This window comes from Narcine bancroftii, chromosome 5 (assembly GCF_036971445.1).
Source record: "Narcine bancroftii isolate sNarBan1 chromosome 5, sNarBan1.hap1, whole genome shotgun sequence".
NCBI lineage: Eukaryota > Metazoa > Chordata > Chondrichthyes > Torpediniformes > Narcinidae > Narcine > Narcine bancroftii.
In genome coordinates this window covers 78660084-78675083 of record NC_091473.1, presented here as the reverse complement: position 1 = coordinate 78675083, position 15000 = coordinate 78660084, and the positions used below count along the sequence as shown (strand labels likewise).

The 15000-nt window shown below is 44.9% G+C and overlaps 1 protein-coding gene across 1 annotated transcript in view; it reads left to right on the top strand.

Moving 5' to 3' along the window:
• The window catches only part of LOC138765302 (adhesion G protein-coupled receptor D2), a 326991-nt gene that overhangs the window by 50697 nt on the left and 261294 nt on the right, over positions 1 to 15000 (top strand). Inside the window, exon 17 of the mRNA XM_069942347.1 lies at positions 370 to 490. Coding sequence (XP_069798448.1) covers positions 370 to 490 — 121 coding nt within the window. The remainder of the gene's footprint in view (positions 1 to 369; positions 491 to 15000) is intronic.

The window sequence follows — 15000 nt, the reverse complement described above, 5'->3', positions numbered from 1 at the left end:
AAACTTTTCTTGCCAAGTGAAAATCAGAGCATAGCACTGTAAACACAGAGCCAAAGCAGGGATGGCTGGAAAAATGGAGCATTGTGGAGGGAACTTGTTATGACTGATTCAGGCTTGTACTTCAGAACCCTTGAATATTTGTCACCAGTTCTCTCTTTTCTGGTTTGCTCTTTCATGTCATCATCTGGGGTAAATGCATACTAATGGGAACAATGTTGCATTTTGAATGACTATAATTACATGATATGGTTATTTCTGTCACTTTGATGGTGAGTTGACTGCATGGAGCAGGTGTGGTGGTTTGACTTTTTATCACAAGACCATATTGTATGTGGCTTGCTTCATTCTGATGTCAGTGTTGTGTTGCAGGGCTGCTGTGAAAGCTGTGCTGGTGCTGTTGCCCATTCTAGGGCTCACATGGCTCTGTGGAGTACTTGTTCCACTCTCTGTGGTGATGGCATACATCTTTGTGATACTCAATTCCCTGCAGGTGAGTGATGATTTTTCCTTCAATCCATGTTATTAAGACTCTTTCTTTTGCTATAAACATATGAGAGCAATTTGTTGTTTTTTTATTTGTCCATTAGGCTATGTTTCTTAAACAAGGTTAGACACTTATCCGTTTTATTTTTCTATTGTCTCTGTGTTTAATATGGTCTGCCCATTCAGTGGACCATTCTCTGAACTCCATACTCGGAAACATTTTACATTCACCTGTAATAGTAACAGAATCTTTTATTTTCAGTAGCGTTCCATGACTGGCAAAGATTAAATTGTCATATTTTACAAGTAAATTAATATTTAACAATTTGGCAGTGAAACAGAGGAATATTTTGACATCTGCTTTTCAGTGAACTGCAAAACTAATCTTATGATCTTGAAGTATTTTCATCACGGGTGAAGTTTTTGACATGCTCCGCAGATTTTCTTTCCCTAAGAAATTTGGCAGACAACACATTTTTAAAATGCATGCAGTTGTGCTGAGATTTATCACTGACAAATGTCAGAGTATTCTTCGTCATATTTTAGTACTCTAAATTTGAGTTGTCTTTTAATAGCAGCTTTCCATTCAACTGGAGTGTTTTGATTCCATTTGGTTTCTTTGCTTTCCCTGAAACCGCCTTGAACTGCTTGCTTCCACGTCCAGTTAGTAACAGGCTAAGAGTCTCTCTAGCAACTTGTACCCTCCAATGTCTGGAAAGAATCACTAGAAGAGGAGCGGGAATGGTCCAATTGGTCCCTCAAGCCTATCCCTGCTATTCAGTTTGATCATAGTTGCTCTACACAAGGCCCCATTTCCTCTTTTGTGCCACTTTTCGGTAGTTCACCTTTCCCTGATCTTTCAAAAATGTAATGACTTCGTCAATGCCACCAATGAGCCAGCTTCCACAATTCTCGGGGTAGGGAATTTCAAAGATTCACCACCCTTTGTGTTAGAAGTTCCCTGTTTTAAATAATTGTCCATTCATTTTGTAACTGTATCCCTCACTTGAGATCCACCCATAAGTTCAAATATCTCAATATCTACCCTGCCATGCAGCTGAACATTTGGGTAAGATCATCCTTCATTCTCCTAAATGTCAAAGATAAAATGTCAAAGTGAAAATAAATTGCTCAAGGCACATAGCAGGTTAGGCTGCATCTGTGGAAGACAAGAGATGGTTGGTGTTTTAGTCAAGACCCTGCAGCAGGACTGAGAAGGGTAGAGATGGTGGTGAGAGGCAAGGAGTGGATAGATGGAGACAGCAAAGGGCTGCAGACTATGCGATCCAAATCCAAAGGAATGTGATGAGTGGAAGCAGACAGGGGCAGATGGGAAAAGAGGGCAAAGTGGAGAGGGGTCCCAGATGGAGTCAGGTGGGAAGAGGTAAGAAATTGGGTAACCGGGGATTGGGATATAGGTTGGAAAGAAGGGAGTTTGTGAGAGGACCTGGAATGGAGGCACAAAACATGACAGATGTGGAGCCCTTTAATTTGCAGTCCTGATTTCAATTGATCACCTCCCAGCTTCTGATGCTGCCTTGACCCTTCTCCCTCTCACCTGTCTCTATATGCCCACCAACCCCTCCTCACCTTTCCCGCTCCTGCCTTACTCCTTCACCTCATCTCTTGCACTGGCTGTCTCCTCTTTACTCTCTCAATCCTGATGCTATGTCTCCATCATAAACATCAATGAAATTGTTCCCTCCACATGTTCAGCCTGATCTTTTTAGTTCTTCCAGCAGTTTGCTTTGTTTTGGACGAGATGTAGACAGATTTTTGTTCTTTGTGGGAGGCTGGGGTGACAGGAAATGAGGAGGAAAATGGAGCCAAATCTACGATCAGATCAAGAGTAAAACATGAACGGCTGCAGACAATGTGGTTGAAGTAAAAACACAATGCTAGAGAAACTTGGCAGGTCAAACAGTGTACTTTTTGTAGCAAAGATACAGATACATAACCAAGTTTTCCAGCTTGAGCCTTTCATCAAGGTATGAGCAAAATGTAGACAGGCACCTCAACAAAATGGTGGGGAGTGGGGGAAGGGGCAAGGGAGGAGCACAGTTCCAAAGGCAGGAGGTAAAAGGTGGATAAGGGAGGGAGGGCACACCTGCAAGAAAGGGGAAGAGGGATGGCTTTGAGAATGGAGCTGGAAGGGGTGGAGAGCTGGAGGAAAGAAGACAAAGGGAAAGGGAAGGGAGGGAGAACTTTTTTGTTAGCCTTCTCTCCATTCTCCCTGTCTTTCCTTTCCCTTTGACTTCTTTCTTCCAACTCTCCACTACCTTCCCTCTCCATTCATAGAACCATCCCTCGTCTCCCTGCTTGCTGGTGTTATCTCCCACCTTAATCCAATTATTACCTCCTGCCTTTGGGACTGAGTTCCTCTCCCTCACCTCTTCCCCCCCACCCAAAAACCACCATTTTGTTCGGGCACCTGCCTACATTTTGTTTATACCTTGATGAAGGGCTCAAACTTGGTTATGTATCTTTATATTTCCTATATAAAATACACTGTTTGACCTGCTGTGCATTTATCAAGATCAGATCAGCTCTTATCTTTTTGAATGGTGGAGCAGACATGAGGATCCAACATCTGGGTAAATGCCCCCAACCCCATTAGTTCTCAGGCAATTCCTTTGCCTTGTAAAAAGAATATCAGGGTTGTATGTGATGTCATGTCTACACTTTGAAATAAATTTAACCGTTGAAGTTAACTTTAAACTTAGACTCAGCTGGAGTTAATCCAGCAACCAGTTGGGAATTTCAGCTCTGGAATTAGTTGCCATCACTGAGGTAGATCAGGTTTATCTGACCTGTTCACCATCTCCAAGAACACCCAGGCAGTCCCCAGCTGCACTTGGTTTTTCTGAGTGTGGAAAGCTAAATGGCCAGACCCTTCATGCCAGTGAGGTGGAAAGGGCTCAGAGAACAGGGAAGACCACAGAGAGTAAGCTCTTGAGACCCTGCCCAGGTACACTCTGACTCAGTATTAAAGGCTTTAGAACTTTTAAAGAAATATCTGTGATGGTCTCTGTCATTTAAAAATTGTTTAACTATAACTGACAGATTTTAAAAAAAACCATTAAAAGTTTTTTAGTTACAAATAAAGATAATTCAAACACTTAACTACACTTTGAGTGAAGGATCAGTACTCCATTCATATCTGCACTTTGAGAGTGTTCTGATACAGAGATGCATGTAGTACAGACAGGTGAACAAACTCTTGGGGAGGGCATGTTTCTTGGAAGCTTTATTCTGAACAGTAATGTCTGTGCTGACTACCCTGTTCATGGTTCATTTCAGTCAGGACTGTGAAATCATGGTTATTGAGGGATGCAATGTTATAAGAGGGTGGGTAGGTTTCTCCATTGGTCTGATGGCTGGATCTGCAGCATATCATGATGTGATCCTTCACACCACCAAGGTAATGAAGTGTAAACATCAGAGGTGACAATAAGTTGCAGCCTTCATGATTAGATGATGGAGCTTTTTTTGTGCATCTGTTTTGTTTTGTACTTTCTTTGTGCCATAAAGCTCAGTATTGATTATATGTCACTGGTCCCAGTGCAAAGAGACTCTAAAGACCCCTGCTCATCAGTCTGTTGTCAATGAATTGTGACAGTCACACTTTCCTGTTCTGATCCAGTTCAAAGAGAACTAGGTATGTAATGCAAATAGAGCAAATGAGGTTGAGTGTTTAATCAGATTTGATACTATTTATTGTCATGCAATAAAACAGAAATGTAATATTACACAAAGTTGCCTTTAGCCTACCATAAGGCAGACAAAGATTTGCCAGAAGCATTAACATTGCCTGGTACCCCTTGTAATCAGAGAAAGAGAAGAAAAAGTGTTCCCCAGAGTCACTGAGTGTCTGTGGATTTGTCTCCAGCACTCCCACAGCCTCTGCAGCCATACAGACTCCAGTTCAGTTCAAACAATTGGCATCCCGAGCCCAGATCCTACCTCTGTCACAATGAGGAAGCCATCAGTATCCAGGGCTCTTTGGGAGCCCTCCTTGCCCTTGGTAATCTCTCAAATCCTGGTTCCAAGACCTGGTTCTCATGAGCTTGTCTCCAACATCCTGGAGTCTGGTGTGAGTCCTTTAACCGCAGAGTCCCTTGCAGGTCTGCACTTGTGTTAATGATCCCAAATGAAACCTGTTAAGTGTAGTTGATGACTTTCTCTGGGTGTGCCAAGAGATCCTCTTAAGAACAGCTGTTGATGATAAAATTATTTTGTTTTGGATTTCTTGAAGTTAGAAACATTGAGATAGTTTGGCAGCTTTGGAGCATCCTTTTCAAGGCAAAGGGAGTGATTCATTCTCCACTGATCTGTCTTTGTTTCATAGCTGTTTAAGAACTGGGCTGTTATTTAATGGAAGCTGTTTGCCTGATCTCAACAGCTTTATGCAAGCTGTATCCAGCTTTTGCTGTGGATGAACATGGCAGATTGCAGAAATAAGTTTTGGAGAAGTCGGCAGTAGTGAATAGCAAAGTGATGTCCCCATCTATTTCTCCACTTATTAACCTCTACTTGACTGAGAAGTCCAAGAGTGGAACATCCAAAATTTATGGGCAATAAGGAGTAACCAAAACGCACAGAGAACCCTCCTTTCTTCTCACCTGCTAACAACATCTGCCCACTCTCTTCCATCCTCTGTGCATCCGCCTCCTTTTTTATCATCTCTGTTGGAGGGCATATGCAGTTGAGGTGGTGATTGCAGTGAGTTCTCCTGATGGTGAGAAGATGAAGCAGATAAAGTAACTTGTCCAGCTTGGAGAATTCTGAAAGCTATCCTTCTCCACATCCTCAGCATGAGCGATTCAGACACTAAACTCCATTTTGAAGATCTTGATGGTTTTCTCCATGAAGTTTCTGGCAATCTGGTAGCTGCCGCTGTAATGCTTCTCTGATGCAGAAGCAGTCAGCTGGATGTGAAGCCTTTAATGGGGATGAGAGTGTTTTGAAATGTCTTCTCCAGGTGTGGAGGATTGATGTTGATCCTTGCTCCAGGTTTTGGGGTGAGGTCCCAATCAGTAGTTGACTCTCCTGAGGAATGAATGACTCAGACTTCTTCAACCAAATCCCTTTATTCATTACACAGGCCTGAGGGAGGTCTGTCACCTCCATCGAGTATCAAGGAACTCCCAGAACATGCAAATGCATGGGTTTGGCTATCCCACCACAATCTAATATTAACCAATCACCAAACAGGCATCTTCCATGTGACAAACATTACCTTATCAGCGTTAAGCGACACAATATTCATTTGCAAGTTGCATCATTATGTGAACTAGTCATGTAACTGGCATTGTTCTTACATGTCAAAGGATCTGGGGAAACTTGAGGTTGGTGGAAACATTCTATCTTGGCTGAGATTGCCATCAATGCAAATTATGGGGACCCTCACTTCTCTGAATATTTACAACCATTGACATTCTTTTATAAAGTTGCAAGACACATGTAGGCATTAATTAACATTGATCAATCTATGCCAGGCAGACCCTTACTTCCACACAAGTTAAATGCAAGCAAATTCTCTGAATCGGATGGTATTTTCAGTTCAAGTGGTGATCTGGGTCCCTGAATGGTGCTCCATTTCCCACAAGAGAGCAGTTTATGTCTCTGTCAAACAACTAGCCATGCTTGCAGATCCATGTTCCACTTGTCTAAAGGTCTTGAGATAAAGTAGATAAAGACGCTTTTGTAGCAGGAATCAATAGCCTCTGTCATTTAGTGTTATGCGGCAAACTCTGATTTCTGGAATGGTCTGATCTGGGAGACGGCATGTTTATAATTTCTATTGGCAGAGCCATCCAGGTTACAGGCTCCATGCTTGAGCTTCATGGGCTTCATCATCACTAACTTTAAAATGCTTAGCATCCAGGTGCTTTTCAGAAGAATAACAAACCTCTTGAGAGATGAGTCCTTCCTCTTTCAGGATCCATAGACTCATCTCAGAATCCTGTCCTGTAACTTTAGCTAGGGTGGCAAGCAATTCGAACTGCTGAAAAAGCAGTCACAACCCATAGTCACCTCCTGACTCCCTCGGTTATCCTCAACATTGCATACAAGTGGAAGAGGTGTTGTCGTCGATCTTCAACTGTGCAAGGTGTGCAGTACATCCAATTTTTTTTTAGAATTTGCTGCTAAAAGATTGACTTTGAACAGTATGGTCTCAAAATATTGTGGAATACAATCCATTTTCTACTCCAGCCTCTATTTCACTCAATGAATTTGCAGAGGTAAACATACAAATGTCTCAATTCCAACATAAATAATTCCAAAATTGAACAAATATATGAAAATAAATGAAGGAAAGTTAATTCACAGATTGGAATAGAATGAGCAACTATTATGAGGAGTCATTGGAGTTCTACAACAAGGAAACAGGCCCTTTGACACAATTTGTCTAAGCTGCCCATAATGGTCCCATTTGCCTGCATTCGGCCCCAGTATCTCTTGACATTTCTGATCCATGAACTATCTTCAGTAATTGTCTTTTAAACGTTACATTTGCCCCTACCTCTACCACTTCCTCAGGCAACTTGTTCCAAATGCCCTTCACCCTCTGTGTGCACAGAGTACTCCTCTGGTCCCTTTTATGTGCATTTCCTCTCATCTTAAATCTATGCCCTTTTGTTTTAGACTTCTCTATCCTGGGAAAAAGATGATGACAATTTTTCTTATCTATGTTCATCATGAATTTATAAACCTTGCCCCTCATGATTTTATTTCTGAAGACAAAACATGAGCTCAAATTGGCTACAATGTTCCTCACAAGGTGCACAGAAATAAGGAAAACTAACTAGGGTTTAAGATTCAAGATTCCTTTATTGTGTAATAGTACAGAACATGTAATGTTGAATGAAATTGCCTTCTGCCTGCCGTTAAGCAGACCGAGTCGCCATTAGTGTCGCTCAGAACTCCTTAAATTAAGAGAGAAAGAGAAGCAAAAGAGAGTCCTGAGAGAGTAACTATGTGTTCATAGATTTGCATCCAGCGCTCCTGCAGCCTTTAGAGCCACATAGTCTCCTGTTTGATTTATCGGCATCCTGAACTCCAGATCCAAATGATCAGGAAGCCTTCAATGCCCGAGACTCTTTGGGTGCCCTTCTTGTAACAAAGATAGCCCATAAGATTCAATTGCGCTGTTTGGTCTTTTCACATACATTAAATAGTTAATTGCAAACTCCTGACTTCTATCTAATAGAATGATGAAGGCAGCAATTTCTGTGGAACTCCAACTTTATGCCACCATCTTCATGAGGGCATTTAGAAATTAACAATAAATGTTGTCCTTGTAGGCAATATCTGCATCCCGTAAATGAACAAAGTTATGTAATGTAGAATATCTCTGAATGCGCAGAGGCTATAAATATTTCATGACGAGATTGTCAGACATTTAGATTGGTGCATGGATGGATTTTGTGGCTGTGAGTTGCATGTGGAATTCTGAGATCAAAACCCATTCGTGGGATGAAATAAATTGTAAATAAACAGCAATCCTAATACCCTCCATTGCTATTTCATGTTTGCATTGAGCCTGTTTGATTCTGAACGCAGAAATAATTATACGATGATGTTTAGACGAATGGATGAGTTGTAAAAGGAAGTTAATATTGTTTAATTGAAGCATCTGCAATTAATGCAGTCAAAAAGTGCTAAAGATTGTAAAATCGAGAAGTAGTAAGTGATTAAGATGATTAATTTACACTCATCGTTGAGAATGTGTGTTCTTCAAAGCGGCAAGTCAACTATTCTGGCAAGTTGCCTTCTTCCCAATACCTACCACCAGATGGTGATATTGCCTTGTTGGAGTTTTTCTGCAGAGATTTATTTTCACAAGGGATCAGATTTCAATCTTTATTTTGGAGTTTTAAATTGCAGCGTTACTTTTTTTTGTTTTATATGGAATCTATTAAGATTGGAGAGTAAAGAATGATTGGCAAAATAGTTGGACAGACAATTAAATAGTTGTTTGCCTTCTGCTACAGGTGTTGGGACTGAAACTTGGGATAATGCTGTCTACAACAGTTGGGCGAGTTATTTGCTGCAAGAATGTTAACGTTTATGTAATATTGCAGAGATAATTTCTGCCCTTTTGAAATTTGTGCACCGTGTTCTGCAAAATCAAAATGGTTATAAAATTCAGATGCATTCATTCAGGGTCTCACAAATATTAATAATAATTTATAGTGGACCTCAGCTGTTCAGTAATAAAAGTTGAGTCTTTGAACAATGAAACAATTCATTTGCTTGCTTTAGCAGGATCACCTAGCAAGTGCCCGTGACCTTCATAATTGTTATAGAACCCATTAGCAGCTCTGTATAGAAAGTGGGTGTGTTGAAGAGGATAATGAATACCTGCAGTTCAATGGTTACAAATCAGCAATGCAGTTGAGAGCAGATCCTCTTTGCTCTCTCGAACATGAGGATTGGGTTACTGAGCTTCATTTCACTTCGATAGATCTGTTAATATTTTACATGAGAAGAATTTCTTAGAATTTTGTTGTTGTGTTCTTCAATGTCTAAATCTGAGATTATTGCTGTATGTAGTTCTCTATCAGGTAATGGAGCACAAATGGTATTGTTATTCATTTTTAACTGAGTATATGCATCTAATTTTGTATTTCTTGAGATGATTTCCTCGTTAATTTTTTCCCCTATTTTATTTAAAATTTCAAATTTGCTTTTCACTTCCATTTTTAAATGTTTATATTTTACCAGTCTTTCGAGATGATTGAATTAAAACTGGAAAAAAGTACATAAGCTCCAAGTGAAAATTTAGCCTGTATGTAGGAAGATTAAGGTGTTGTTGCCATTTACTTGAAGATAATAAAAGTGAAGTATAAAATTCCATTAAAATTTTCCTGTTGGAATCCTACCTTTTCCAATGTCAACTGATTTGCGTGGGATATGGTTAATATGAATCACAGGCTTTTTCCAAGCTAGCCTGTTAACTCTTAAGTAGTCATTAATATAACAGAATTGTACCATGACTGAATAGCATAGGAACTGGAGATGTCAAGGTTAGTGTGTTGTTGCTTTCAAAGGAACCTACAGACAATCTAGTGATGCACAAATAATGTTAAACAAGCTTATAATTTGCCATGTTAAATTGAAAGAATTTATCAGTAAAATAGTCTTTTTTTTCCAAGTTGAGTTCACCATTAAGAAACAGAGACTTTGATTTTTGGGATTTTTATTTGTGTTTCCAGTGGAGTTGAGCATCTAATGTAGTGCACAACTGGTTGACTCCTTGAGAAATTGTCACATACTATTCCATAACTGTCACTTCTTTTATTCAAAGTGTGAGTTCCATCAAACTAAATGAGAAAATAGGAGCTCTGCAATAAACTACCAAAAACTTTTCTAATTTGAATAGAAAGCAAATCTTGCAAACTCTTCCTTTATCAACACTGTCATTGTGAATGTATTGTAGCGGCAGCTATACTGCTACTGAAAGAACACACAACCAGACGGGTTGAGCTCCGTGAACAGAAAACTGGCTTATTGCTGGTTGCTGGGCTGGACTTATACTCCCAGCCCGAACCTGGCTGAGAACCGTGCTGGGGGCGCTGACGCCACTCGGGCATCATGTGGTCCCCCAGCGCAGGCTTCTGAGACCGGTGCTGAGAAAAAGGGGAAACCCCCCCGGTGGCACTATTTTGGCCAGCTGCCCTGCCGCATGGATTACATGCGGGGCCGGTTTGCCTGCCTAGTGGCATGCTGCCACACAGCCCCCCACCCCCAGAACCTGCGGCAATGTCCTTTTTAGCTGGATGGCCTCGCTTCTTGGGCTGGGCCACAATCACTGGTTCAGTGGGGTCGAGGTGAGCTGGCTTCAGCCTGTCCACAGTAAACAGCTCCCATCTGCCACCGATGTCCAGTGTGAACGTAGACCCTGAACACTGGACACCCCTGTACAGCCCATCGTAAGGTCTCTGCAGAGGTGCCGCGGGCAGGCCCCGCCGAATAAAAATGTACTCTGTGGAGTGCAGCTCGCTGGTGACGTAAGATGGCTGTGTGCCGTGTCTGGGTGGCAGTGGGGGTGCAAAGGAGTCCAAGTGGGCCCAGAGGTGGGGAGGTAGCTCGTGCGGCGACTGCTGGGGTTTGTGAGGCACGTTGTTGAACTCACCAGGCAATGCCAGCAGTGCGCTGTAGACCAGCTCAGCTTTTAAAGCCTGCAGATCTTCCTTGGGCGTGGAGCGGATGCCCAGGAGCACCCAAGGCAGTTCGTCCACCCAGTCAGGACCGGTGATTCGGGCCATAAGTGCTGACTTAAGGTGGAGGTGCAGACTCTCGACCAGCCCATTGGCCTGCGGGTGATAGGACGTGGTGCAGTGTAGCTCTATCCCCAACCTGTTGGTGAGCTGTGCCCAGAGCACAGAGGTGAACTGGGTGCTCCGATCGCTGGTGAGGTGATTCGGAATGCTGAACCGGGCGACCCAACAGTGCAACAGCGCTCAGGAGCAGGAGTCCGTGGAGGCGTCCAGCATCGGGATCGCCTTGGGCCAACGAGTGGTGCGGTCTACCACCATGAACAGGTCATGATTGCCCCGGGAAACTGGTAAGGGCCCGACTATGTCCACGTGAATGTGGCTGAACCGTTCCCGGACGTGCTTGAACTCTTGTACGGGCGCCCTGGTGTGCCTGTGCACCTTGGACATCTGGCAATGGGTGCATGTTCTGGCCCAGCCTGTGATCTGCTTTCACAGCCCATGCCAGACGAACAGCTCTGCCACCATACGGAACATGGACCTGATGGATGGGTTTGAAAGGTCATGGATGTGATGGAAGACTTGCCTGCACCACTGCTGGGGAACCACTGGCCGTGGGGTGCCCATGGAGACTCACACAGGACGGTGCCTTCACCGCTAGGAGTTTGGAGGTCTCGGAACCGCAGGCCCGTGATGGCAGTCCTGAAGGCTCACGTCTCCTCGTTGGACTTCTGGTACTGGGCAAGCTGGTCGAAGTCGAGGCTGGGTGTCAGTGCGCAGATGGCCAGTCATGAGAGTGCATCGGCGACCACATTGTCCTTCCCTGCCTTGTGCCAAATGTCGGTGGTAAACTCCGACATGAAGGAGAGGTGACGCTGCTGGTAAGCAGCGAGCGCCTGAGTGAGGGGTTTATGGTCAGTGAAGATGGTAAAAGTCCTCCCCTCCAAGAAATAGCAAAAATGCCACACTGCCAGGTACAAGCCCAGTAACTCATGGTCGAAGGTGCTATATTTGCACTCTGGTGGACGGAGAGGCCGGATGAAGAAAGCCAGCGGCTTCCATTGTCCATTTACCTGCTGCTCCAGGACGGCACTGATGGCATCGATGGAGAATGCCATATGCAGGTCGGTGTGTGGGTGGGCGAGCATGGTAGCCTTCACAAGAGCATCCTTGGTGGCCTTGAATGCACTGCAGGCCTCTGGGGTCCAGGTGAGCGTTTTGTGCTTGACTGTGATGAGGGCGAATAGCGGCTGCATGATGCGCACAGCTCCTGGGATGAATCGGTTATAGAAGTTGACCATACCAGCAAACTCCTGCAGCCTCTTGAGGTCGTCCGGGTGTGGGAACTCCTTGATAGTGGCAATCTTCGTAGCGGCGGACGTGGCTCCTTCAGCTGTGATGGTATGGCCCAGGAACTGCATGGACTTTTACACGAACTGGCACTTGATGGTGAGGCTGAAGTCGGCCAGCCGGGAGAAGAGGGCACGTAGGTGGGCCTTGTGTTGCGCCCGATTCCTGCTGGCAACGAGGATGTTGTCCAAGTAAATGAAGATGAAATTCAGGTCCCTGCCCACCATGAGGTCCCTCCATGAGGCGCTGGAAGGTCTGAGTGGCGTTCTTTAGCCCGAAAGGCATGCAAAGGAATTCGAACAAGCTGAAGGGGGTGATGATGGCCATCTTGAGTATGTCCTCAGGGTGCACTGGGATTTGGTGATACCCGCACACCAGGTCAACCTTGGAGAAAACCCTTGCACCATGCAGGTTGGCCATAAAGTCCTGGATGAGAGGAATGGGGTAATGGTCAGGAACTGTCGCCTTGTTGAGACATCAATTATCTCCGCAGGGGTGCCAGCCACCGGAGGCTTTTGGGACCAGGTGGAGTGGCGAGGCCCACGGGCTGTTGGAACGCTGAATGATCCCCAGCTCCAGCAGATGTGAAAACTCTTCCTTCGCCACCTGGATCTTGTCAGGCGGGAGCCGGCGTGCCTTGGTGTGAACCGGTGGACCCTGGATGGGGATGTGGTGGAACACCCTGTGTCGTGGTGAGGCAGCGGAGAACTGTGGCCTGAGGAGGGCCGGGAACTCATACAGGATTCGCTGGAACTCGTCTCTGGGCATGCAGATCGTGGCCATCTGTGGCTGCTCTGTGCGGGAGGCGTCGAGGTGAACGGCCTGGGAAGTCTGGACGTCTACCAGGCGCTTACCTCGAATGTCCACCAGGAGGCCTTGGGTAAAGAGGAATTCGGCACCCAAGTTGGCAGTTAGAAGGGATGAGACTGTGAACTTCCACGAGAACTTTTGCCGGCCAATCTGGAAGTGGTCTGTCTTGTTCCCATACGTCCGGATCTCTGTTGCATTGGCCGCATGGAGGAGATCCTCGAGGTCGGTTCCTGGACTCGATGGCTGTGGCCGGGATGACACTGATCTGGGTCCCAGTGTCGACGAGGAAGCGCCGGCCGCTTACTGAGTCCCATAGGTAGAGGAGGCTGTGTCCTTGGCCAGGCGCTGCAGCCATTAACAGCGGCCGGTCTGCTCATTTCCCTGGAATGAGCAGGGTTGATGACACTTCTGAGCCTGGCTCCCCAGTGCTGGTGGTAGAAGCAGAGGCCCAGAGCGGATGCTGTGCCCCTGGTTATGCTCTTGGTGGCTCCTGCAGGGGCCGGGTGTTCTACCGCAGTGCTAGGAGCAGGCTTGGCGTGGTAATGCCCATGCCTCATGACTTGCTGGACCACCGAGCCCTCCGGGAATCACTTGAGCCATAGCACTTGGGCCTTCTGAGCAACCATCCTCAGGTCGGTAAAGCTCTCTTGGGCCAGTAGTGGCTGGATGTCATCAGGCAGATGGTTGAGGAAAATTAACTCAAAGAGTGGGCAGTTGGTGTGATCACCCATGAGCGCAAGCATCTTGTCCATCAGCTCCACTGGGGACCTGTCCCCCAAGGCGTCGAGGTGCATCATCCGAGCAGCACGCTGACACCTGGATAGTCCGAGGGATCCTGTGAGCACTCGCTTGATGGTCCTGTATCTGTCTTCAGCAGGCGGGTGCTGAACGAGGTGCAGCACACATTTGGCGGTGGCCAGGTCCAGGGCGGTGACCACATGGTAGAATTTAGTCCTGTCGGACAAAATCTGGTGGAGGTAAAACTGAGTCTCCGCGTGGCCGAACCAGGATCTCTGGCTCCTGAACCCAGAAGTCAGGCAGCTTGACAGCTATAGCACTGATCCCAGGTTCACTCATGTTGGGTTCAAAGATGTTTGAACCAGTCGGGGTCACCAATTGTAGTGGCAGCTACACTGCTACTGAAAGAACATACAACCAGACGGGTTGAGCTCAGTGAGCAGAAAACTGGTTTATTGCTGGGTGCGGAGCCGGACCTGGCTGAGGACCGCGCTGGGGGGCGTTGACATCACTTGGGTGTCACGTGGTCCCCCAGCATGGGCTTCTGAGTCTGGTGCTGAGAAGAAGGTTAAACCCCCCCCCGACGGCACCAATTTGGCCGGCTGCCCCGCCACGTGGATTACAAGCGGGGCTGGTTCGCTTGCCTAGTGGCATGCCGCCACAATATCAACAAATATCATTTCGCAGTTGATCTAACTGAAAGGTTTAGTTGAAACTCTGTGAAATTGGAAACTTTGGTACGACTGATTTCTCTGCAGTAATCTTAACATTGAGAATGCAGTGCTCAAAATAGTTGGAATTGATTTTGATGGAGAAGCAGTTGAATTTTATTGTCAAATACAGGATTTTTATATTTACATTGCTCACTGTTGAACTAGGTAATCACTTCCAGTTCACAAGAAGTTCCTGTCAAAAACTGTAATTCTAGATTTTAATTTTAAGGATAATATGACAGATGCAGATACAGTGTTTAATAATAAAGAAACAATACATATGTTTTTCCTCTTTAAATAGATATTTTATACATTTAAAATTGCAGCAGATATTTTTATTTTTCCTGACTTGTGTGTAAATGTTCACTGATACTGTATTCCAATCAAGTCTTGATATGCAATGAAAACACAATTTGGACTGCAACTTGCTGCATGCTGAAGATTGAGCTTGTTTTCAATTCTAGATCCTAATAGGTAAACTGTATACTCCTTGCTTATAGCTCTAAGTTCCTGTTCAGTGAATAGGATTCAGATTCTCCATGGCTACTTTGACATTCTGCCTGGTTCACCAATGTATGTTCTGTCTTGCACTGAGATTTCAAATAGCATAATTTAAATGCAAGGCTGCTTTTCCTTAGTGCGAGATTGTTCCAATTTGTTTGTAACTCTGGAAACTACTGTTT